General features: G+C 39.6%; 1 protein-coding gene and 1 long non-coding RNA gene across 5 annotated transcripts in view; one reads left to right on the forward strand and one right to left on the reverse strand.

Moving 5' to 3' along the window:
• Positions 1-27,138, forward strand: part of FSHR (follicle stimulating hormone receptor) — a 97,167-nt gene that overhangs the window by 39,115 nt on the left and 30,914 nt on the right. For all 3 annotated transcript variants that reach the window (XM_026095388.2, XM_064509783.1, XM_064509784.1), the window contains exons 3-4: positions 21,648-21,722; positions 22,117-22,191. In XM_026095388.2, the coding sequence (XP_025951173.1) occupies positions 21,648-21,722; positions 22,117-22,191 (150 nt within the window). The remainder of the gene's footprint in view (positions 1-21,647; positions 21,723-22,116; positions 22,192-27,138) is intronic.
• Positions 3,051-5,610, reverse strand: LOC135327940 (uncharacterized). Of its 2 annotated transcripts, none has more exons than XR_010388595.1 (3): positions 5,321-5,610; positions 4,892-5,040; positions 3,051-3,509 (listed from the first exon to the last, which is right to left on the reverse strand). It is a non-coding gene; the product is annotated as an uncharacterized LOC135327940 (long non-coding RNA). The 2 variants fall into 2 exon arrangements; XR_010388594.1 differs by having other exon boundaries at positions 3,051-3,499; positions 5,321-5,609.

A 27,138-nucleotide genomic window follows, 5' to 3' on the forward strand; every position in this document is an offset into this window, starting at 1 on the left:
ATGTTTAAGTTAGGAAATATTTTGACTTATCTGAGATTTCTCTTACTAACAGTATAATTTGATTTTTCATATAGAAAACTATTTCAGAAATAGCAGATCTGAGGAATACCCAACCGGTTTATTGCTACCAGCTCTCCAACTTCTGCACAGCTCTGGCTTCATGTTAATTTAGCAAAGGGGTGTTCAGAGAAGCACATTAGTTATTCTAGATACATGGTTCAGTCTGTTCCTAAGAAGTCTTAGCCAGCTGGAACGTGGCATCTTCTCCAGATTCCTGCTTAACCAACCTGCTACACTCCAAGAACTAATTAACCCTCCAGTTACTAAATTAAAAGGCAACACCATGCAGGCACATACCTAGCAAAATCAATTCAACATGCTCTGCAGCTGCCATGTCATCTTCAACCTGCACTGAAAGGGCTTAATTTGGAGGAGAGAAAGTCTGAAGCAATACTGAAGTCTCTACCTTTTTTTCTTGCTAATTTTCCTTATATTTCTACAGGGTAGGGAAGTAGATTTCTAAATGTCGATCTAACAGCACTTGATTCAGGCACCATGTTTGTAGGAAATTTGGTCTGAACCTCAGTAGCTGAACTAATGGTGGGGAGAATCAGAAAAGAGCTGTTTCCAGCAAAAACTGAGAGGAGTGCTTTTTTGCTTCTGCTATTAGAGCAGATCTTCATCTATTCTGAAATCAGCATAGTTCCATTAGCTTCAGTAGAACCAAACTGATTTACATGTACCAGGAAACTGTGCTACCTGTGCAGTTTGAGATTGATATTAACTTTTGTTAAAATATATGGTAACTGAAAAAATTAAAATAAAAATAATATTTAATGGAAGTCATCTAACATCATGTATTCTGACATTCAGCACTATAGGACTAATGAGAGAGACTGAACTCCATAGCTAGGATTAATGGATATATTATTACTCTAAGGAAAAGTGAATGTCTCATTCCCCCTTGGAAAAATCAAATGACAGAAATGCGTGACACTAACTGTGAACTGTAAGTTTACATCCTGGGGTGAAGGAGGGTACAGGAGAGAGAAGAGGGATGCTAACAAAGCCTTCAGCCAAAGAAGCTATTGTCAATGGAGAGAGATTGCAGCTCCCAGTCACCACTGGGAAGGATAGAGGCAGCCTGAGGAACCTGGTATGTCTACACCGGTGCTGCCTTTTGAAACATGCCTGTAATGGCTTTTGGAGGAAATAAAGAAGTCTTTCTTAAGACTTTGATCATGCTCCTGATCTGTACCTCTGGAGAAAGATATTCTGTGTAACCAGGTTTCTCTGTACAATGATATTGTAGGTGAAGAGATGTGATTGCCTTACCTGTGCAAGCCAAATAGGTTTTACTTTTATATCCTAAGGCAGAGTCCCCTTGAAAATCCATAGACAGTTATATATTCTTTGGAAAGATTTAGTCTGAAACATAATTTTTTGTATCATTCATTCTCAAATTGTAACTTTTGTGCAGCCCAAGGTAATTCATCCATGTATGTGAAGAACTTTGTGAACTACAAGACATCAGGGAGAAAAACACTTTTATTGGCAACGTTTTCTAGTCTGGAGTAATAGGAGAAGGGGACTTCTTAAGTTTTTAGTGAAGGCACATTTTAAGAACATGAACCACATTGTGATGAACAGAACTTCTGTACCTAAATCCTTGATGAACTCTGAAAATCCTGGAAAGTGTTAAAACTTCTAGGGTTGAAGGAATCTGCCAGCACTGACAGTCCTGGGAACTGAAGTCTATCTATGGAATACAGCAGGAATATAAGCACCCGCTAGGTACAGCTTCCCCTTAATTAGATAAAATAGTTCTGGATCGTATATTTATCTCATCAGTCAGCCCATTACATCTTTTACCTTTTTTTTTTTTTTTTTTTTTGCTGGGACTGTTGACCCAGTGATGGTTCATATAAACAGATGCTGGTCTGTTGTGACCAGGATGCGCTGGCACCAGGTTATGTCATATATGACAACTAACCTGATGTATGATGCTAGAAATCACTCCAGTTTGTCCCTGTCAGCTCATAGTAGTGGGGATTGATCCCTCAAGTGAGTAGTTTGTAGGCACATGCTAAAATACTTTGGTAAATCAAGGCATAGCAGGGGAAGGAGCAAGATTTTTGCCTTGGGTGTAAAAGTCTCATGAGGACTGGAATCTGGCATGGTGAAAAGTGTCACTGACTGTGAGTCTTTATTTAGCAAGTTTTTGCAGCCTGGAAAAACTGGTGGACTTTCAATCCCGACTCTTTTTAGCAGTAGCCATCAAAGCCCTGTGCTCCTGAACCTGGCTTCACTCAAACCCAGCATGTGATTCTGTAACGCTTGATAGTGTGCAGCCTAAATAGAGGGGAAGGGAAGGAGGGAGACCAGAAACTGCATGGTCACCTAAGAATGAGCAGCCCATGTCTTCTGCTCCTAAGAAAGCTAAGCAGTATGCTGCAGTTTCTCTGATTTTTCTTGCAGTGTATCATGTGCTGCATTCCATCATTTGGTATCTGAGAGGCTGTGATTAGAAAAGATCATTAAAATTATTTTGAGAAAATGGTTAGGATTCAGCGTAACTGAGACATTTGGAAATTGGTTCTAGGCAGCAGGTCCTTTCCATCTCTTTTATATCCTTTGGATAAATCTTTTTTTGCCAGAAGCAAAATATGAATTTGCAGTAGTTGCTGTGATACATCAGTTAAATAGTGTTTACAAAAATATTTATTTACATCTGTAAGGTGAAAGAGGGACACATGCGTTCTGTGTACCAAAATATATCCTGAATCTGGTAAGGATCATGCCTTGGTAATAAATACTCCAGGGTATATTCTCAAGGTGCAACTCCATGGATATTACATTCTAATTTGCATTGTAGGAAGTTACGTGTAACATTCTGCATCTTAAGGGCAGGGCATGAAAAGAAGCATGCTACTTAATGCATTTAAATGAGTCTAAATATGCATTTCCTGTCAGGGAACAGAGGGCTATAGTTCAAAAACATTAAGGCCAGTAACCACAGAAGGAAAGAAGTTCAAAGTTCAGGCCAATGCTCCAAATAAATGTTTTATTGCAGCTACTGTTATGATATGGAGCTTACCCCCTGTCTCCCTGGTGTGACACTGCGTGGCCAGCAGCGAGTGCAGGCTGCCGGCCACCGCGCGGTGTTCAGACAGAGCAGCGAGCAGTCGCGGGAATTGCTCTGGCTCCTGCTGGCAGAAGTGTAAGTCTCCATTGCCCCTATCACAGCTGAGAGCGGTCAGCGATTCTGGACCCTCTCTTTTCTAATACAGAGGGGTTGCTTATACTTCAGGCCTCTGGTTCAGCAGCAAAATCAAGTAAGAAAGCTTCTGTGGTGCTCCATGTACTGCATGCATCCCGTAGCCCAACAGCATCCAGTGTGTCAGTCTTCATTTGCCCATTTCTACACTTCGCTCTTTGAAATGTGTTCCTATAAATGGGGTTTGATGGGCGAACAGCTGTGCAAGCTTCTCCCGGCGTCCTGTAACACACTGTCAGTAGAGAGACTGGGCAAAGCAGTGCACTTGGTTGCTTGTCTCAGTATGGCTATGAGTGAGTTAAATACATTTTCCTCAAGAATGAATGCCACTACTTAAAATGACCCTTCTCCTGCCTGCAAATATCATTCCTTGGATAGCAAATTTAAGTCTTTGGTATGAACACGTATGAGGCCTGGTATGTTCATAATTAATTTTATTTCTTGAAACTAGAAGCTATGCCTTTTGTTCTAAATATAACTAGGAATGAACCAAGACTATTTTTTTATCATAATCTATAAATGTTTTGCTGCATCATCAACTGGTATTCTGCTTTTTCCTACCAAAGCTTATCTGTGGAAGAGAACTTGCATTTTTTTGTTATTCCTTGCAGAATTACAAAAAAGTGAAGCAGACTTATTATCTGTGTTAGTAAGTCACTGCTATGTCTAAGACCAGAGATTTTAACTACAGCATTATAATACGTCAGTAAATGCTTACCCTGATCTCAATCTTTGCTAATGCTTTAGCAGAACAAAATCACAAATAAAATAATAACCCTTAAAAGAAGGAACTAGGAAATATAAGATCAGTTCATAGTGTCCATATCAACATTTTTTAACTTTTCCATTTAAAAAGTTACAGAAAATCATGCTGCTATTTGCATATTTTAATTGAAGCATGTTAAAATGCAAAAAAGGGAAGTATTCCATAACTCTTTCTCTGCAGTTTTGTCTCTTGATGCTTACTTTCTTTGGTGGAATAGATTTAGAAAGGAAAAAAATTAAAAAATATTTTTGTCATTACTTTCTTTTGTCTAGCAGGAATTAGTTTTGTGGTAATGAATTGTTAGCAGAATCTTCATTTGTTAACTGTTTTAGTATAAAGCCAGTATTAGAAACTGAGGTATTTAACAAAAGAATCATCTTGGATGTCATTTCTGTCTCTGCTTCACAAATGTCTAGGCACAGAGACAGATAAAGTGAAAAAGGGAAATTTACTTGCCTGTATGAATGTTTTAATGCCTCTCCCTGGTGAGACATACTGTTCAGATTATTTGAATTCATGAAAAAGAAACATGGGAAAATGCATATGTAAGAGCCCGCCCTTTTTTAGGAGGAAACTTAAATCCAGTGTTCTGTCTTTCTCAACATAAACAAATCAGATAAAATTCACTATAGGCTAAATGCAGGTAAGATAACATGCATGGAGAAAAACAATTGCTCTTTTTCATGTCTAAATATGGACTCTGAATTAGCTTTGTTCATTCAAGAATGAGATTTGAGGGTTATAACACACAGTTCTTAAAAGACCTCAGCACAGTGGCCAGAAAACCCTCCAAATGAAATGTTATGAGTTACTAGGAAAAGGATAAGAACAAAAGAGAAAATACTTACTGTGTCACTATTGAAATTCGTGGTGGGATCTCCCCATCTTGAAAGATTCTGGGAGAACTGAAAATGTCCAATAGAAGAGCAACAGAGCCGACCAGTCTCAAGAATGCTCTCGATCTGAGGAATAATTGAGTAGATCAGGACTCCTCAGCCTGGAGGAAACACATTTGAGAAGAGATATTGGAGTGGTCCGTACACTCAGAATTAGTATGGGGAAGGTGAATCAGGGAGGATTATTCACTGCCCTTTCTAATCCTGGAACTGGAGGATAGGATTTCCAAAAAAACTAGTAACTGACGAACCAAAAAACAGAAGGAGATACTTCTTCACATAGAATATGGTTCAGCTGTGGAGCTCTGCTCTGAGACTTTGTTGATGCTAAAAGTCTCCATGGTAAAATTTTGGAAAGAAAAATGTATCTTGGCTACTTACCTACTAAATATGAAGACATTCATTTGAGCTGCAAATCACCAAAAGTGCTGGCTGAGTATTCAGGGAGACCTTCTCAGCTGACTTGCCCTGCTCTTCCACTGTTTTCTGGGCCTCTCCTATCACCACTAGAGTCTCAGCATACTGGGGTAGATGGACCTTAGGACTATCATGATGTAGTTGTTCATAAGGATGTATTTGCTTCCTCTGAATCATTCAGTTTTGCAAGATAGTCATGCTCTAGGTCCTTGACTCAGAGGAGTGCGGCTGCTAAACTTAACAGAGAGTCCCAGCAAAGAGTCCCAGTCACCCTGTGACTCAGAATTAATATTACAATCTTTGGGTTTTTCTCCTGCATACTTTACGCAACCTGAAGATGCTGGTTTGTATGCCTTCTGGCCCAATTTCTGAGATTCACCTCAGAGATTTGGTGGTGGTGGTGGGGGGGGGGGGGTTCTTTTAAGAGGAACCAGAACTATTGTTCTAAAACATAAGACAACTTCAGGCAGAGCCAAATATTTTTTCCAAATATGTCATTTCATGAAGTTCCATCTCTTCCTTCTAGGAGTTTCACCCTGCTTTGAAGGACAGGAAGTTTCAAGTTGTATTTCATCATGAGATTCTTGTATTTTCAAAGTAGAATTAGTGACCTTCTAAGTGTCTTTGTAAATATAAAAATATGTCTTTGCTAAGAAACATACAATAATTCTTATGCTGCCTGAGAGATATCTTTATTAAACTTACATATGCATGCCAGAAAATGAAACAAGAATTCAGAATTACCAGTTCTAATTACATTTTACATTTTTGAATATCATTCACAGCTTATACATGGTAAAAGGTGGTTCTTCTCATGTGATGTTTTAGAATATTGCTCTGATCAAAACAATTACCTTTTTCTAGTTAAAATGAGTATTAATATGCCTAAATGAGTATTAATATGCCTAAATTATTTTTAATTAAAACCATTTGTCTTTTGTATGTTAATCAAATACAACTCTAATAATTCTGGAAAGCATTCAAGATAGAATATATTGACTTGAAAGAAAAGAGAATTGTAAATATGAAGTTAGTAAAGGTGAGCAACATTAAAGTCAACAAGCTTTATTAGAAGGGTCATAAAGGGGGTTGCTACGAAATGGTCTTTCTCCTACCAAAAAAACCTATATTCATGCAAAAAATTGAGTAAAAACATTTCTGAGAAAACTCAAATATTGGTGTTCAGAATTACAGCTATTGCACTTCAATTGGCTATTCAATTCAAACATGTAACACCTCTATCTCCTCCGGCTACCAGACTTGCCAATAAAGGTCCACAGCTCCTGGTGCACCATGGTCTTGTGGTGGTGAGAGTCTGTGGTAATCTGGATGGTGGCATATACCAAGAGGCATAGTAGTGCCATGTCCTACGAGGCGTATCCAGTTTCTGTGTTTGCTCTAAAAACTGCTGTTATGAAAAATGTACATATTTTTCAGGATTTTTTTCATTAGAAAGCAGCTATTGTAGACTTTTTTTCTATTAATCTCATAGGTATATGTTTCTAACTGTAATAGTGGATGAGTGCAAAAGATCTGACCTACTTGAAATTGTGTCTGATTTGCTATAAAAGGGATTTTCTTGAATATTTATTTTTGCTATTAGTAAATATTGTTTGTTAGTAAGAGGAAGGTTGGTACCGGATCAGAAATGGAAATTCAATTTCAGGAGGATTTCAGAAACACCTTCCCATACTAATTTTATCTAGCTTTCTGTTTATTTTAGAAATAATGTTAGCGGAATTGGCATGTTGCAATGATGGATTGTTTCCCGCTGCTATACAAATGCTGATACAAACCTCAGCATTTATAGAAAACAAATGTTGAGATGAAGTCAAGACATTTATTTTCCAAGCGGGAGACGCTGATTCTCTGACAACATTATATTGCATTGCCTTTATTTCTATTATGCCAAATGATTGATGTGGATTTAATCATTAGTTTGATGGCTGTTTTGCTCAGTGGAGAGGCAGTTGAGAATTTCATCATTATTAGTGAGTGGCATTTTGATTTTTCTACAAAAGAGACGGCCCCAATTCATCCCAGGTGTAAATCCAGAGATTCATTGTGTCTATTGTTTGCATTGTGACCAAGGCAAGAGCAATGTGCTCACAAAATACTGTGAATATTTATTTTGATTTCTAGTGCAGGAACATGTTTTTTTATGAAGAGCCCCATACATGTGCATGATTCTTTAAAAATAAGAAATAATAAAGAGTGGTATACTTTCATGAGTAAACTGCTTACCATGTGGTAGAATATATATACATATATACCTGCATATATATTTATTGTAGTCCAGTTGGCTGGAAAACACTTAAATTGTTACAATCTAGAATGGAAGAAAGATCCTGAGCCACAAAATGTTGTGAATGCTTAAAGGAGCCAGCACTGCAGATAGAAATTACAAAAGACTGTGAGAGAAATGCAGAATGCTGAAGAACTACTGGTGTCTGTGCCTTTGAATGCATCGTTGAGTGCAGTCACCAGTGTATTAGGAGTTGGAGACTGTGACAGACTGGCAGCTATCCTCATTCAGAGCCTCCTTTCTGACAGTTGTTGCTACCAATTGCTGAAGGAGGACGTTCATGAGAACTTTTATTGAACAGTCATAGAATAATGCGTCTAGAGGGAGCATATATTTTGTTTGTCTCATAGGGTGTTTTCTCCTCTAAGGAGAAGAGAAGCCTGTAATAACTAACGGGTAATAGGTGTTCAGTGGTGATGTTCAACACAAACACCTTGAATGGTCTCTCCATGTTGCCTCTGTGTTGTGATGTTTCTCCACCAAAAGCAGAATGCAGAACTGAACTTGTGAGGTAACCTGATCTGTGCTGTTTGGAAGCAACATTTACTTCACCTTGCTTGTGTGCTCAAGAGCATAAAGATTTACATCTTTATCTGAAAATTTTTATCTGTTTTATAACAATCATGAATCGAAGGTGCTTATTAGACATGAAAATGTCTAATCCTTTTGTCAGTCTTCTATTTTGAAAGAGATTTGTGGTGATACGTTTTTCAGCTTTATTTTCCATGTTTTTAAGACTTCTGGTGTTTGATTTTAAGATTGTGGCTTTTCCCATCTGTGCTGTGAGAAGGGATAAGCATGGATATGGTGGAAAGGATTTGTTTATTTATTACTTCTGTTAACAATTAGATGATGCTCCTTAGGAAACTTGGCAGAGGCAGAGCTCCCTGGAGGAAGGGGGTTGTGCGTTCCCTTTGTGGGCTACTGAGCCTGTGTGGAGAGCAGAAGCTTTGAGGTGCTGCAAGTGGCAGGAGCTTCCCAGGCCAGAAATGGAAATATGCATTGAGGAGCAGAGGGCAGCCCCAAGGGTGATGGAAAGGGTTTCCTAGGAGGTCTGGGCAGAGCTTACTGCCACTCAAAGTCACTGAGTAACTCCAAACCTTCTGCAAAGGTACTGCATGTAGGGGGAGAGCAATGTATAGTCTTTCCTGTTCTCTTCTGTCTAACCAATTTCCTTTGAGATTTTTCTGCTTTAAAGTTAATCATCCTAGTTTACATTCTAATAAAAACTGCCCTTTTGGGGCTTAAAAACCTTTTGTTCTTTCAAGTGTTCTCTGCAGGGGAAGGTCAAGACATATAACCTCAAAGCTTGTGACTTGCAGTGCCATCAAACAGACCCTCCAGACTTTCTCGTCACTGCATTTTTGCTGTGTATTTGTTATGTGTACCCATATCCACCTTTTTGCGACAGCCCTGTCCCATTCAGTGCTGAGCAGAGCTGCTGTGGCTGAGCAGGGCACATACGCGCTAGCTCACCACTGCTTTCTGGGGAAGGTAGTTGTGGCAGAGGGACATTGCTGCTTCAGCAGCATCTTAGCTCCTGTTACCCTGAGCCAGACCCACTCTGCGGAGACTCTGCACTGCAAGAGGGGATGAGCTGAGGCCGAAGGCATGGCCTCAGTGCAGAGGTAACCTCTGGCAGAGGAAGAAAGGAGAGAGCTGGGTGGCAGCAGATTTTTACACTGAGGCAAGTAAATTGATCACGATCCATCTGTGACAGCCCTGTGCCTAGGCATCATTGACAACACACAACGTTTATTTAAAAATAAGCTTGTTTCCCCTTGTGTTTCTTGGTAGCAGGCTTAAACATGCTAACAAGCAAAGTGGCTTTTCATGAACCTTCATCTGTCAGTATCAAGGAGCTTGTTTTGTGTTCCCAGGACTCAGAGTACCTCTGAATAGCACATTATGTTTTCATCCTACTGTGTTGCCAGGCACTGTGCTTTCAGGATAAGAGAGAACATGTTAACGATTGAAACACACTGTAAAAATGAGGACAAAACTGTCAGTGATGGGCAATTGCTCAGGTCACTGAAGGGAGGGCTTCCAAATGGCATCCCAACTGAGCACCGCACAAACTTAAGTCCCATGCAGCATATTCCCTGTGGACTGCCAGTCTCATCTTATTGCAAGTTTAAGGGTCCTTCTCACATAGAGGAATTGATTTCAGATGTAAATCCATTGATAAAAATCTAGGCCATAGTTATTCTTGTTTTGTGACGGTATGAAGTCTTAGTCAATCCCAGCAACATGAGAGCAAGATGTCTTTTTAAATGCAAATCTAAACACACTTCTGATCTCCATATTTTGTGAATTTATTGGCAAGTTAAAAGCTTTCTGCAGTCAGGTAAGTGGCAAAGTTATCATTTGCCACAACTTCTTTTGTTCGCAAGACAGCAAATAATAACAGAATAGCAGCCATCCTTTGGGGAAGATTGTCCAGGAGTCTGCTCCTCTTCTTCTTGTCATTATTGACTCTCAATAGCCTATTCTCTAAAAATCTATAGAGCTTACTCCAGCGCTGACCTTGTCTAATCGTATTGATTGTTAGTAACTGAAGGCTAATTAGGAAGCAAGTTGCTATGGTAATTCTTGAGTTATACATATAAAGGGAAAATACTGCTAAAACCACTTCTGCATGCTGACTATTAACATAGTTAAACAAATTAAAAAATATAATTCATTCAGATTAATTCTGAAATTCAGATGAAGGTATAATATGCAACAAGAGTTTTTCCCTTGCTGACACATTTTCCTCTTTCACAGTCATTTTGTTCTTTTATTTGTCTGTTCTCTGAGCTATGCATAATTTTAGGACTAAAGGACAAAATAGACTTTTGGTTGTCCTCCCCCCCTCCAACCCACACAGATTATGTCAAAATAAGCTTCATATGATTGGAGAATGACTCAAGCAGAGGGTAACAGGACTTCGAACCCCAGCATTTCTAGGTCACTTGTTCATATCCAGTCCACATATGTGTGATTAAGGCTTTATTTTCCAATGGGTAGGTTGGTGGCTTGCATACAATGAGATGGTGATCTCAGCCTGTATCCTCAGCAGATTGTGATTCATATAACCTACAACTGCTGCAGCTGGCTTTAATCAGCAGCCTCTTTTGGCCAGACTTTGAAATGTCTCTGAAGCAGAGCTGGTATCTCAGTGGGTGACCAAGCTACATTGTGGGATGCTGTGGGAGGACTGGATTGCTTTGGCTATGCTGTGTCTCATTTGTGGATAAATAGAGGATTTCACCAGTCACATGCTATAAAGTCTTTTCACCTTATTTTTTAGCTAAATGTGACCCAAAGGAAAATCAAGGGCATTTTCCCTATTTGACAGGTGTCCTCCTCCTTTTCTTTGGCCCCTTACTAACTCTTGTGTCACACACAGAACTTAGTAGTCCTAACAAATTTCCATCTGCAGGTCCTTAAGAAGGAGGAGGATAATATAAGAACATGAGAACATGCATGCTGTTGCTACCCTTGTGGATAGTTTGAATGATGTGGCAAAATGTATCTAGCAGAATCACAGGACTGGATGGGAGATGGGACTGTACTGAGCTCAGGCAGTATTCAAATAGATGTGTTTCTCTGCAGCTCCCAGTCTGCACTGTATGAATGTCCTTAAATTGACTTCAGCAGCACATAAAGAAAAAGATGAGCAAAAATGCAGCCACTCTTAGCATGAATCTCTTTTAATATGTCTCATAAATAAATGCAGGATTCTCCCTTTTACTCCTCAGAATGTGCATGCATGTAGAGTTGCTTTCATTTAACTGAAGGAAAGATAAAAATTAAGTGTGTGCCACTTCAAAAGCAAAAACACATCTGTTTCTGGGCTTTGCCTGGTCCTCAAGTTAAACAGGTGCTACTGTGGAAGCAAGTCCTGAGCCTGCCATTCTGGAGTTCCTGCTTCACATTACCAGCAATTTAGCCCCCAGGGGAGCCATAAGCTAAAAGCCTTTATACTTACCTGCTGCCTAATCAGTCCTCACCAAAGCTCCCAGCTGGGGATGGGGCATTAGGGATTGACCTGGGGAGAATCTCTTCCCTAGCATGTCTCTTAACCAGAGCCAGCCTGCAGAGCCATCATCAAACTAATAAAAAGAATATAATGAAACCATATTAGCTTGCCTGTCAATCAACTTATTCTGTGTAGAAAAATGAAGTGTGTTGTTGCTACTGGTTGCTTTCTGTTTACATATCTTCATCAAGGTCCATGGGGCCTTAAAGATTTGCATTACTTTGAGATAGAAGATCTTTCAGAGGGAGATCTGATGATGTTCTATAATAGAGGGTTATATTCGTTCATCATTTTCCTGTAAAAATAAGCTGCTTAGACTCAAAATACATATTTTGCTATTAGTCTGATGAAAGAAACAATGTATCAGTTAAGTTTTAGATTCTAATTAGATATTTAACATATACAAAACGTTCATTCAAATCTGAAAACAAAAATGCTCTCACAAGGTTCAGTGTTGTCTCTAAAAGTTCTTTTCATGTCCCCAGTTAGATATGAACCAGTATAGTGTAGTGGAGAGGGGCACCGAGGGAGACCAAAATGCACTTACCTGGGAGAAAGAGGTTATTCCCAAGCATCTAGAAATTGCCATTGGGTTCTCAAGTCTGAGGACCTTCTTGCAGCATACGATAGCAGTGGTGCTGAACTGACACCAGGACGCTCTTGTTCTTCTAGTGCTTCTGCAAGCCTGAGTTACCTTTGTAGTTGTGGCAGAGACCCTTGATGGAGTGCATGAGCAACTTCCTTGTAAATGGGGTTAGACATGCAGAAAGTCTCACTGATATTAGAGAATAAGCACTGTCATGTGGCTGAGAGTCTATTATCTTTTATTGCTCTTACTGGGATATTGTGTGTATATGCACACAAATATAAAAATATGTTTATATATTGGGGGTTTGCCCAAGTTTTATGACATATTCTCTTCCCCCTAGAAAAGACTTGTTTAACTCTGTGCAGTCTTGCTGTGCTTGCAACTAAAGGAGGTTATTTGTGTCAGGGGAACTCAGGTGGATGCATGTGATTTTCTAAGGCTTCATAGCGGAGATTAATTTAGTTGTTTATCAAATAAGACTCTAGATGTATTGAATGAGGCTCCTCTTTGCTGCCATTTGCCACTTGGCAAAAGGGTTAGAGATTGTGAGTAATTCCTGTTTTTGTATAGTATGTCATCTCTGCATCCTCCAACATAGAACCTGTGGATTTGGGCTTTGTGGTAATTTGTTCTGCTTTTGAAGGCACAGTATAGTAGTCACATAAGTCACCAACATTGCATACTTGTTTCATAAAGCTTTTGACACAGCAGCTTCTTGCTGGTACTTCTGTTGTTCTCTGTCACTCTGTTACAAGATACAGGTTTGGATATAACTTTAGAGGCATAAAAGAAGATCCCTTTCCCAGGTAACTTATATCTGAGGGCCCCAATTACACACATATGTATGCAATAGGATATCAGCTGAGCCTTGGGGTAAAGCTCATGGATAAGAGTTTGTAGGGTCAAGGCTACAATTAGACATAAAACACAAGAATAGTAGATAGTTTTTATGGGAGGAAAGAATGAATGTAAACAGGAAAGAAGACAGAAGGGAGTCTCTGTGCTGGAAAAAGGTATTTCACAGGGAGACTGTAACACTGACTAACAGAAGCCTGAATCCCTTCAGGAAGACATTTGAAAGAAGTAGTGGATGGTGTTGGCAGCTGAAAGATAATGTCTGTATTTGGAATTTTGTTTAACATTATATGATGCTAATATTTTTCTCAGGATGGTTTGCTCTGGTGACTATCCAGAGTCCACTCATAAGCCTGGGAACATTTTTAATGCCAAAACTGAGGAGTAAAGGTTTTTTTACAATTTTCCTTCTTAGCTTAAAAAGTTTCATTGTGCATATCTGAGGCACTTGCTATTCTGAACTTTTCTGTTTCTGTAATGCATTGGAGTTAGTAATGAACTGTCCTCCAGAGGCATTTCTTGTGGGTGTGTTTTGTTAAAATATTTCAAAACTAACTGTGAAAGTGTCTGAGAACATCTGCTTCAAGGCAGTCTGTGTTGAAGAGCTGTCACTAGATGTTGGGTCCTGGAAACCAAATGTTCTCCAATTCCAAGACAGTCTGCCTATCTTTTTTTCCAGAGATGAATTTGAACCGTATTTTGCCTTGGGAAAAGTATTCAGGTCATACAAGAATCAGTCTGCTGTAAAGTTAGGGTTCCAGTTTGCTCATTCTGCTGCCCTCTTGAGTGATTATCCCAAATGCAATTCCTTCATCTGTTCAGGTCATTCTTCATAAAACTATTCATCATTAGCAGACTATCACAGCCAAGAGAAAGGTAATAAAAGATAAGCGGCAATAAATGCTTCTAGCCCAGTTCTGTAAAAGGAGTTACTAGGTGGGCATAAAGCTTATGTCAGCATCTCTGAGTGAGGAAATATCTTTCGCAGCTGAACAACCATTTTTGTCTATCAGTCTGTCAGCTTAGTCTCAAAATCCTCTGACACCCGTCATGTTTGAGAAAGAGGTGTCATTGCTAGGGGGTGGGGAGGAAGGGATATGCTTTTATTTTAGAGAAATCACATACTTTTGCCTTCCCTAAAAGCTTTCATAATCAATGGTAAAATGTGATGATTTCATCATCTTCTCCAAACCAGCTTACTTCTCAGCCAGCTTGAATATAGGGAACAGCAGGGTACATCTACCCCAGCGGTTCAAGGACCCTGAGTTACAAGGCTCATTTCTCTGGGCTACCGGTGCTGTGGGTGGGAGGACCAAGGGCTCAGGAGTTTGTCTCCTCTGGAGTGCCAACCAGGGTGGATTCCTCCCTCTGGATTTACTGCATCAAGAGATGAGGTCCCCTAATGAATCACCTAAACATAGATTCCTGAATGCATACTGCTCAGTAGGTTCTTCATTGTTATAGCTACTCTTCAGCCATTGTCTTAGTATTTTGCACCTTCCCAAATAGCACACTTGGCTGCAATAGCTCCCAGCCCAGCGCAAGGAGAGTCAAGTCAGCATTTGTCTATTAAAAGCAACCTGGAACTGCTTAGTCAAAAAGGGAGTGGAGATTGGGAATTTAATTTTAGAAAGATAAGGCAGTCATGAGGTTGCAGCTATCCATTTAAGATATTAAGTGGAGGAATGATGGTGCAAGATCAGAATACGCATTTCTTAGCACTGGGCCTTGGAGCCTCGATTTCTGTGGTAAGCTCTCATTTCCTCTGAATACCTCATCCTGCAGGAAGGTTGTTGTTTGTATGACTTACAAGGCTTCACACATTTTCAGCTTTACTGGCAATAAACTAAAATTAATATAATATTATCCTCTCAGTACTACAGTGTGAGGATATATCTATCCCACCAAACTGTACTGATTATAAAATCAATTCCTATAATGATGTGACTTCTGCTTTTGAATCCTGTCATAATCAGTTCCAATTTTGCAGACGAATCACACACTTTTTCAGATTAGAGAGACCAATTCAATACAGTTACATGGACAATTAATTTGATGCAACCAAACTCTCAACAGACTTTCGTCTGGATTGCTTGCATGGTGCTAAAGCACTGATAGAAATAAAATCCCCTTTGCTTCAGTGTGGTATGTGGAAATTTGCATTTTATTTTTCCAGTGCCTGAATTGATTTACTTGAGAATGTGGTGTTATACCCTTTGGAGAAGGCAGGAAGGCAAAGTATTGGTGCCACCAGGTAACCTTCATCAAAGCCTTATGTATACACTCTTTTGCTCTACGTGTGGAATCACTATTAATACTCAGTTGCTTAAAGGGGTATCCTACTTATTTAGTTGGGTCAGTACGACGTATGTGTGTATATCTTCAGAAAAGTACAGAGATGATGAGAAGAGTTAGTGTTTGAATTCATCTTTGAAATGTCAATAACAGCTAAGATATATTAGCCTGCAACTCCCTTGTGTTCAATAAATCATGGTAGGGAGACAAGTTTTTCATGTTCACAAGGAAGATGGCAGGAGAAAGTGTCAAGCATCTATTTTAAAAAGGTGAAAAATCTCTAATAGTTTTAAGAAAAATAGCTTTTCTTTGTAACCTGTTTAAATCAATGTAGTAGCATTTTGCTATCACTTTAGAGGGAGGTTTTCAAAAGGAGGTTCCAGGTTGGCTTGCTTCTGATCAGATCGTTAGAAATAAGGGTTTCTCAGGCTGTCACACTGAGATGGAGGCTGGCCAGCTCTGGGTGGGGTTTTTTTCAGTTCAGACACATCACAGGTTGTTCCTGTAGTTGCTCACTCAGCGAATCCTGGACAGGACTGTGTGCGTGTGTGTGTGTGCGTGTGTGTGTGTGTGCGTGTGATGCCCACACTACTGCTGATTTTTTCTTAATCGTGACTTAAATTTTGGTATCAGTCAAAGCTCCAGGTAAAACTGACTTGGCAAATTGTCTGATGTAACTGCAGAAATACTCTAAAGAGTATGTGTATTTAAAGAAAGAAAAAACAAAGTAGGTCTGATATTTCTTCCTTTCCCCTGAATCAACGCAAAGCTAAAACAGCTTTGTTGCAGTGTAAAGGGCCCAGTGAGACCACTGCACTGTGCAGTGGTAACTGCTACATGCAGTATCACTAGTAACTGCAGGTGACCATACAGTGAAAAATGTTTGTTCAGAGGAATCCACAGACCATCTATCCCATCTGCCGCAGCAGACAACCTCTCCAATGACAAGTGTAAAAGGCCAAAGTCACAGCTGGGATGGGTGCCAGGAAGTAAGGTGGAAAGATCCGTGGTGTAGCCCATGCCCTGGGTACATCTGCTGCTGGGGAATTTGGTAAGGAGAACTCCCAGGTGTGCACAGGGAGTGGATCGCAGCCAGCACTACAGAGGAAGGCAGTGTGGCTCCGGTGAGAGGGGAAATTCCCACTTCCCACCACATGCCAGGCCTGTGTGAGGGGGCACCCCAAACAAGCACCCCAGAAACCTGAATGCCATCAGAGGCACCAGGGCAGCCCTCTCTGGCCATCTACCGCGAGGAGATTAAATGCAGAAATCCGTATATCCTACAGCAACTGCAGTAATAGTACAGCTGAACTCATCAGTTAGGCAACAGTTACCCTATGTCGTTCAGGTTTCTGGTTTTGGTACTTTAAGGTCCTCATGCTTTTGAGTCTATATCTTTTAGCACCATGTAAGGGACTGATGCTGTGATCTGCCTCTAAGCTGACGTGTTGCCATGACTGTGCTTTGTTTTTCTTTTGACGGAGGTTTCCACTTCACAGTCATTGTTAAATATATAAATAAATATACATATATATATATATATATATATATGCACCTTCATTTTAAATAGCCAGAAAAGAGAAACAGTCACATTTCCTAAAGGAAAGAAAAAAATATCCTCTTTCTGTGTGCCCCACTCTGATCCTGAAAGTAATTTTTGTCATAAAAGACATATAAATGTCCAGTCTTTTATTCTTTCATTAATTTGAAATGTGAGATCACTTGGCTGTAAGACCATTAGTTTGTGAGTTTAATGCAGTCTTGCTTTTGCTGTAAGACTTTGATTAATGTAAGGGACTTTCTTTAGAGGACTACAAAAAAAGTGCCATGAACTATAAATTCCTTGCTAATAGAAATGTTTAAATGACCATTTCAATGTATCTTGATTTTATGGATCACACTCTGAGAGCAGATATTTTGAAGGGGAATGTTTCCTGCGCTGCACACTGGGCTCTGTCACAGATATTGTGAGCAGCCACCAGTATTGCCCGTGGTTATGCTTCCAGCATAAAAAAGCAAGCGAAACAGTGGGAGTGCATGGCTGGCAGTGAAAGGGAGTTGGGATTATCCATTGCAAAAGCACCACCATCTTAGATCATCATAAGCTGATGGCGAAACAGTACACTACAATCAATTGCTTGGAAATAATAAATGATTACATCTTGCTATATTAGTAGCAAATGAGAGGATATTCCTTTAGAGTGTGACCTTGTCACACCTTTAAGTCTTCAGCTCATTTTGAAGAAAAAACAAAGCAAACAATTATCCTTTGTAAAACGTTTTTACTGAATTCTCTTTCCTCTTTCAGGCTGTGTTTGAGCAATGAATTTATGCTTGTGAGGATCACTCTTGTTTTCAGTAGAACTGTGAATGCACTGGAAGCTAAGCACATGCTCAAGCACTTTGCAACCCTGGGGTCTTAGTATGGTGGGTTGTTGTTTGTTTTAGAAACTGTTCCTGATCTTTTTGCCTACACCTTTTCAAAGGTTTGCATGGAGCAGAAATGATGCTCAAATTGCTGTCTGGATTTGCTGTGATAGCTAGCACTAGAGCTAATTACCAACACAAAATGTAGTAACAGTCCCATCTTCTCTCATAATGGCACATAATAAGATACACAAAATAAGCAATCATCTACTGGTGTGTATTTATACTGTAAGATGAATCACTTGCACAAATACTAGCCAGAAATCCCCTTTTTCTCTTCATAGCAACTGCTGCGAGTATTACTTGCTGTCCTCTACAGAGAATGTGAATCTGCTGAGTGGTTTGTTTGATGTGAGTGGTATAGGTTCATATTTTTAACTCCAAAGATAACTTAGTTCAATAAATAGTATTATCCAAGTTAGTGTTCTTTGGGTTTTCCATAAGCAGGATGTGCATTTGACATTATTTATAAATTGTTGACACAAGTTACGCAAACAAAATCAAGACTAGTGTTGCTTGTTGTTCACAGCGTGTGACTGCTCTCCTAAACCAAATGTTTTTAATTCTCCTTCTTATCTGAATGACATCCTATAACAGGTATATGGAGACCCCCAAAGGCTGAAAAAGGCAATGGCTTCCTGTTAGAAAACAGCACTTTAATCTTGGGAAAAAACTTAAGAGTGTGATTCCTGATTGAAGAGCTTAAACTGGGATTCGGCCCAGAGCTAAGAAGAAGGATGAGTAGGGTCATCAACAGGGTTTCCTAGCAAAAGTTTAGAGAGGATGCAGAATTCATTGGGATTTTTCTTAATGCCTTTTTTCTTGCCTTTCCCTTGTCCCCAGTGCCTTGATGCAAAGCTCTCCCATGCCCAACACCAGGAGGGTTACTGGCTTCCACCATTTGTAGAGATGGGCCACCCTGGGGGTCCCTGTCCTTGTTCTGAGAGACTCATAACTGCGATGGCTGCAGTAGCTGTTTGCCTGAGCGGGAAGATAGCAAGAACATTTTAAATGGACATACTTTAATTATCCATAAAAATTACTGTCACCTTTGTGCATGTGAATAGGAGTATTTGTATGAAAGCCAAGTAATTCCACAGATATCTGAACCCCACTTATACAAGTGTTATTTAAATTCTTTATATACTTAATCTTTTAAAACCCATTTAAAGATTCCTATCTCCTTTCCTCTCTTTCATTCCTTTTTAATCATATATTCTCCTAATCTTCCAAAGTGTCATGGCTTGCTTGTGCCCTACTTTACTCAGATCTCTATCTTACATTTTTCTATCTGAAAAGAGCATACAACCCATCACAGTCTTAGGAAGCCAAAATGTTCTCCTGATACAGAAACATTCAGTTTGTAACCGTTCCATTAAAAGAGATACATCTTCCAAGTTGTCCCAAAGTTAAATAACAGATTAGATCACAAAAGATTATTACCCTCAACAGCACTGTCTTTTGGGTGAGGTCACTACCATATTCTGGTTTCTTAGTAAGCCTGTTTGCACGCACAAGGCAAACAAATCTGTCGCATTTTTCCCTGTGCTGTTTTCCGATGTGAAATCTCTTCTGGTTAAATGGAATTGCTGGTATAAAATCTTCTGCTTTTGTTGCGGAATTTTCTTTTTTCTAGACAACTGATTTTTAGATTGTAGGAGATGGCAAATATACTGCTGATCTCCAAAAAAGAGCAAGAATAAAACCAGTTCAGATCTTGAGAGTCTGTTCGAGACACCTCTTACGGCATTAAATCTTCTAGACTGTAGTTGGTTGAATTGTACTCTCACGTAAGTACAGCATGGTAGTTGATTACTTCTAATCTATATCTTACAGTATATTACTGTGAAAGAAAACAGGAAGATCTTTGAAAAGTCTTTGGAAAAAAGTCTTTGAAAAATATTTTGGTGGAGGCTTATGAGTTAATTTGATATGCTACAGCAAACTGGAGGCAGTCCGAACTCTCCACATTGAATTAGCACTCTGGAAGCCTGTACTTTTTTCCTAGATCTCCCACTGACTTGCTACATGAGACATTGAGCAAGTAATTCTCATTTCGTGGCCATTTATTTAAATGGGAAAGTTTCCAACACAGCATTCCTTGCAATGGCTATGTACTTTGCATAGCATAAAAGAATCCCAGTCTCACCAAAGCATTTTGTTGCTTCCGAAACCTAAATAATAAACAGGAGCACGTTCAGCCTTTGAACTGGTGATTCAACACTGTTAAACAAATACAATTGTCATCATAGTATGGCTAAAAATCACCTCTCCTACTGACTGCCTATCTCTCAGGGTGTTTCCTTACATACTTTCATTTTCTTGTTCTCCAGTCACTGTAGAGTTCCTGGAGCTGATGAGAGATGGATTTCTTCTGTAAAAGTCTTGGGGAAGCAGAAGGGAGAGCTTTTTATTGAAATAAAAAATATCAAACCACTGCGGCATTTTTTAAAGCAAAAAAGGTCAGATGAAAAATTTATTTTCTTTTGCAAGGCTTTTGTTTCACATGGGCACATAATTTGTCAGGTACAGTTCAGCTGTTACTCAAAGGAAGTGGAATACTTTTTGTATGATTTGTAATAATTCTTGTGTTTTTTTTCGTGTTTTACTATTGACTGTGCACCTACAGTTACCATCTATTCCTGTTTGAATCTATTTGCAACTATCATAATTTCAAAAGAACAAAATATCCAGCAACAAGTGATGGACAGTTTACAATCTGAGGATTTATCTAAGTTTTCATTCTAAAGCTGTACACAGTTACATTGCCAATACAATCCAACAGACCATCAAAGTATGCCTGAGTCATATCTCTATCACAAAGTTCACCTCCTGATCACAGCTGATCTCAGCCTGCAAAATCGTATTTTTGCCCTATTTCTAAAAATGGCAATGGGGAATCTTCTGGCATAGCCACCTTTACCTCGACTTTCCTGGTCACTGTCAGCATAAGAGACATGACCGAGACATGTTGCACTGTAGTAATTCCCTCTTGGTTTACCAGGACGACTCCTGAGCTCTAAATTATATCAGAGCCTGAGCAAGCCCACAGATTAAGGAAGCAAAGAAAGATGTACTCTGGGCCAGCAGGAGATGCAGTTCTGGTGCATTGATAACAGAAAGCTGGCCATTCTTACTCCGTCATTCTGTGGCTGCTGGTACTCATTAACTGCATGTAGAAAAGATCAAATATGGTTTCCTCCAGAGTATGGAAGAGTTCTACATTTCTGTGGTCTCCAAATTCTTTCAAAAAACATGTGTTTGCTGTTGACTTAGTTTTAATCTCTGTAGTTCACATCAGGTCAAGACAGTAGCATGTTCTGCTGCTGAAGCTATGTCACAGTTCTTGGGAGCTTTTTAGCTATCTTCTCTGTTGCAGTCCTCTTTTGTCTACTCTTTCCTTCACCAAGTTAAAATCTTTCATTAAATCTCTGTTGGCAATTAGTGATGTCAGAGATCCAGTAAATAGCCGATGATGGACAGACTCTGCCTTATACTATACGCAGGGAACAGCGACAGCCAGAAGTGTGGGGCTGCTGTTTTGGGTACCAACTTTGGCCACAGAAGATGTCCTGTTCTGTTCCGAACTCTCACTAGTTGCCTTGGTGGCAGCTCCTCAATGTTTCTGGAATCTGTTTTCTTACCTGATGTTTATCTCATTTTTAAAACTGCTCTGTAATCTAGGAAGAAGTTCCATATAAATTTCTCATTTGTCCGTTCTCTGGTTCACCATGTTCACAATGTACAGCATTGACAGCATTGCTCGAAATATCCAGACTTTTTAATTATTTTTCAGAGAGATCTCACAGAATGATGCATTGGAGGTCATAGAAGCAAATGTGTTTTCCAGCCTTCCCAAACTACATGAAATGTAAGTAATGAGCAATCTAAATTCAAAGGAGACAATTATAAAGATTCATTATAGACAAGTATCAAAGGTTCTTCAGTTTGGTTCAAGTAAGCTCTGAAGAATTTGTATGGATACAGGAACATTTGAAATCTCCTTGTCTTTTCCATTTTCTCGTCCAGTCCTCCCTTTCTTTTCTTACTCAGCCTGAACGTTATCCTGAAACCACTACTGATTTTGAAAGCAGGTGGGGTCTGTCAGGCTATGCTAGGCTGTTCTTCCGGAATCATGCAGATTTTTTTCTGTCAAAAAGAAAGGTCCCTTAACATACAGTACCTCTTCATCGTGGGGTAACCACCGATATTTTAAGATCAATATATTAATATATTTCCTTTGATGTTTCATTTTGTCTTTGCAGAAGAATTGAGAAGGCCAACAACCTCGTATACATTGATCAAGATGCTTTCCAAGACCTTCCAAACCTCAGATATTTGTAAGAATTTCTGCTCTTTTAAAGTTATGCAGTGTATTTAAATGATGCAGATGCCTTTCTGTCCCAGCTGTACTGAGCAGTTTTGGTGATGAGGCAGGATAATGCCCTCTTTCCCCACTAGTTGCACATTGTCAATCCACATTTTCATCACCAGGCCTGGACACTCAGTCCTCAGAAAAGTTCAAATAATACTCTCCATGGAGTGTTCCCACACACAAAATCCTTGGGCTTTCTAGGCACCAGGTTGAAACTAGATGGTGGGAAAAGGATCTGGGCCTTTTTTATTGCTATTGCATGAGCATTTTCTGGCCAGGGCACTGATCGGAGCAAGTGGAATCACCCAACTGGTTTTGTTTGCAATTCTTCCCAACAGCTCTGGGACAAAATCACTCTCATCCACCTTTGTTATGGCTCTGCCCTCTCTTACACTTCATATGCATGGTCTTAAGCATTCAAATTCTCTTTGCTTTAACAATGGCAGTGCTTTAGCAATGGTTTTCATTAACACTTGATGTGAGATGATTAAAACTTTTGAATACAAATGTATTGGTTTGTGGTATAATTTTATTTCATTAGTCAGCCTCATCAGGAATGCAGTTTGCTCAACTGTGGTTGCCCCATCTGCTCCCACGGGGCTGCTGTCATAATTCAGTGATAATTGAGCCCATCCTTAAAATAAACAGTTACCCAAAAATATTTTCACAGCTTTTAGCATGTGATCTTAACATGACTAATAATCTCTGCTCTACTCTGTATCAAAAGCCAAATGAAGTCCAATGAACTCCATTTAACAGCAATTGTTTTTAATGGCTGTAGCTTAAATAAGCTCCCACAGTGCACCTTGCTGAACAATGGCATATATTGCAGGCAGGATATTGCATTAATGTTCTTAAGTTTGTCCACCTGAACACATACACCCAAGCTTGCTTTCCTTACCCATACAAGAAGTGTTGCTGATCCCAGTTTCTACATTTGGCTACATAAGAGTAAATGCTTAATTGTCTGATTAGATACTGGTTAGATACTTCTTAAAGGTGTGGTATGAAGGTCAGGTCCATGGTCTAAAAAGCATAGCTCCCAATGAGTTAATGAGTATTTAATGTCTCTGAAAATCACTATTCTCTGATATGTTCTGGGATCAAAATTGCTATGAGACATTGGTTTGAATTTGGACTTTAAGATTTGATGTTTAAGATTTGGACTGTAAGTTTCATTTAATTCTGCATAAGCTATTATAGTTTAAACTCTCAATAAACTGGAATATGTGGTTAGAGATGCTGTACTGGGAGGTTTCTATGTTGCTTACAAATACTGGGCCAATTAAGTCTCTGAAGAGACTGAAGATGGCCGAGACTGGTTTTATGACTGCAAATTTACAGAAGGATTTTTGTGAACACATAGAGCTCCTGGCAGTGAAGCTGCGTGAAAGACTGTGAAAGAGAAAACAGATCCAACAATGCTTCCATCTGAGTTCAGAAAGAATCTCATCAGTATGTGGAGCATAACATCAATATTATATTCAAGCTTCTCACTAATAGCCCATACAGCTGGCCAAGGAAGCATCTGTAAATGTTTCTGCTGGATTTTTGGTTCTTTGTTCCTTGTGAGAAAATAATGAACTGTTTTTTATTAAGCTGTTGTTTCAAAGCTTAAAAAGGTGGGGAGAGAGGGAGTGTTAAACCAAGAAACTGGTTTCCAGGTGGAGGTGGAATTTCTGCTGAACAGTTTTCTCCAGAACACCAGCTAACCCAGAACTTGGGTTCTTTGGCGGTGACTTCAGCCTGCAGCTCCTGTTTGACAAGAGACTATCCAAGCCTTGACTGTTGGTGTACCCAAGCAAATATACCTTGTTTTTGTATGCCAGTGTTTTGAGGTGGTTTTCTTTTGGCATGAGAGAAAGTTAGGGATGTTTCTGATAGGATTCTAATTTGTCCCAAGACTTTACTGGCAGCCAAAAAAAAATGGAAGTGCCAAATTTCTGAAGGATGGAAAAAACATCCCCTGGCTAGCTTAGGTAAACAGAGTCATTGTAATTGGTCTCTCCAGTAAATCTTGAATGTAGCTCATTCTAGGCACAGAGTAAGTGAAAATAACCCTAATATCTTCTTTGTGTTCTTGCTGGGCTGCTATGTGACATTTTTCCAGCCAGGAGGAATGAGGAAGTAGGCGCAGGTGGTGCAGGTGGTAGGGCACTTGTCTTATCCTCTGGGACGAATGCAGACCTTGTAGCAAGAAAGGGTCAAAGCACCAGAGAATTCTTTTAGCATATCCCCTTCCTATCGCAGGTACTGTCAGGCATACCAAGGCCCCCGTAGGATGGTGTACAAGCAGAATGTTTCCCCTTCTACCAATGGAAAGTCTCTGTTGGTCGTTTGCAGTAGGAGTTGCCATAGGATTGTGTCTCTCCCCAGTATTTGGACCAATATCTGTTTTAGCAAATTCACCAGACACCTTGATAACCTTTGACTTAAAGACTGTCAAGAGTTGTGCACATACTGAAACCCAATTTTTTTTTTTTTTATTTGCAACAGGGAGATAAAGCTTTAAGCTTGCGTTGTCATGAGGAGAATCACATGTCTTTTTCCTTTGGTTTCACACCTGAGTCATTCAATAGCGACTGATGTCTTTGAATAATTCTGGCTGCCTGTGTACAAAACTACAGCATTTGTTTATCCCATGTAAAATCCGCAGAACTGCTGTTGCTAATATATTTGTCAGGTCTGTGGATGGATAAAAAGAATGAAAGAGAGTACATTTCTCTTTATACAAAATTGAAGAAATATTTATCTTTGTGAGGATCACAGTGCACTAGTTTCAGTGCTTTTTGATGTGGGACATGTAAATTGTAAGTCTGGAGGAAAAGCTAAATCCCCACTTACAATATCTGAACTAGTTTAAGTCTTTCTGCTCACTTGAGTGGATGCTTAGCACCAGCTAAAACTAGTAAAGCCTCTGCATTTATGAATATCTAGAAACTCCTCATTCAGCCACCCTTTCCTGGGCTGCTGGTTGCACTAACGGCTGTTTCTCTCTCTCTGCTCCTTTTCCATCTCTCATTTCTTGATCCTTTGTTCCATTCCTGCAGAAGTCTCTTCCACAGTATTCTTTAGACTTATTAAAAGAGCTGAACAATTACCTGACTTTAATGGGGAAAGACATATATATTTCATATTTGGTATTCATCATTTTTGAGCAGTTGTTTGATTCTTAAAATGCAAGGTTCTGCAGTGACTATTATTCTTGTTATAAATGCATATAATTATTCAGTCACAGGGACCAAAATTTGATTTGAATGTGGGTTTAGCTCCTCAGCCCATATAAATTGCAGATAATGCCATGAATTTGTGCTGATTTCACAGTGATTTACACAAATCTCATGATTTATAAAACTATTTCAAGCTCCTTACCCCAGTGCTATTCCTCCAAATATTCTATTTTGCAATAGAATGCCATAAAGATTACTCATATGGGTGGTTTTATGCTAATCAGGAACAGCATGTTTCCTCACAAAACGTTATTCATCAGCATTGATTAGGGCAAAATAGTAATATAAGCATTTTTATGGCATCCACTTGAGAAACATGCTCCCTCTTTTGAATATTTGTCACTCCATGGTCTCATATGCATTGACTCAAACATTCTAAGATGTTTCTTGTATAAAAACTCAGCTGAAGCAGCTGTACCATGGCCCACAGAAGCAAAAGATTAAAAACATAGAAGAGAGCTTGTCTAACTAACCGTTTCCCTCCTCCCCCCCCACCCTTAGCCAGTTTTACTCGCTAGCCGAGATCAGAGGGAAAAAAATGTTTTGGGTATTTTTCACGGTTTTCTGTCTTGTGGGAACACAGGACTAGAAGAGACTCCCCAGATTACTGTATCCCATTTCTTACTGTCTCCGCTCCCTGAAATTCCTTAATTAAGTGCTTTATTGTTATTATTGATGTTTTGCACTCTCCCCTGCTTTCTCTTGCTATTCTTAGGGGGAGGCTTTTTCCAGAAACTCAAGGGTTTTGTGACTAGAAAATTTTCTCTAATTTTATTCATGGCCACTTCATTCACATTTGTTCTTGTGCCAAAGCTGTTCTTTAATTTAATTAGATAAAATCCGTCTTTGGTGCTTCCTCCACTAATGTATTTATATTGTTTCCCCTCTGTGCCTTTATTTTAGGAGGCTAAAAAAGACTCCTGCATGAGTATAAATAGTACGAAAGGTGCAAAGCATCATGACTCCTAGAATTTGAACTGCTGAATGTGCCTTTCATGTTAATTACAAGGTTTGAGTTAGCTATGCTGTGGGTATAAATCAGTGTAGCACCCTTGACTTCAGGGGAGCTACACCAGTTCATTTTGCATGAGGCTTTGACTGAAACACTTTGGTCAGTCTAGATTGTCAACTGTATTCGAGCTGTGTTCCCCACCTGGAGAGGACAGATATGACTGTATTAGTACCGGAGGTTTCTACAGGACTTGGGGTAAGTTCACTTATTCTGGAGTTCCCCAGCCCTTCAGTGCCATTCCACTGCAGGAAAATCTCTGGAGCATGCAGAGACTTTTCTTCTGTGCCCCGCTCTCCATACCGGCTGTGGGGGAGTGGCGTGCTAGAGTTATGCTATCCTGGTCTTACATCAGGGAACAGCAACCTAGAGGTGTCTACAGCTAGACCTATAAATGCTAAAAGATTGGACACTGGGGAATCATATGTGAAAAAGTGAATCCTACCTCCCTGTGCATTGGTTTGCGCAGTTTTAAATGACTCTGACCACCTTTCGTTGGCTATTTTAATCAAACCAAGCTATACCAGGCTAAGTATTCTACTTGAAAGTAGCAGTTGATGTAACTTCTGCTCAGCTTCAGGACTAGGCTCAAAGCCAAACCAGCATGTAGCATATGGAAGTAGGAAGCACGGGGAGGGCTGAGGTCCTGTTCCCAAGCAACAGGCAGGGACAT

The sequence above is a fragment of the Dromaius novaehollandiae genome, chromosome 3 (genome assembly GCF_036370855.1).
Source record: "Dromaius novaehollandiae isolate bDroNov1 chromosome 3, bDroNov1.hap1, whole genome shotgun sequence".
NCBI classification, from domain to species: domain Eukaryota; kingdom Metazoa; phylum Chordata; class Aves; order Casuariiformes; family Dromaiidae; genus Dromaius; species Dromaius novaehollandiae.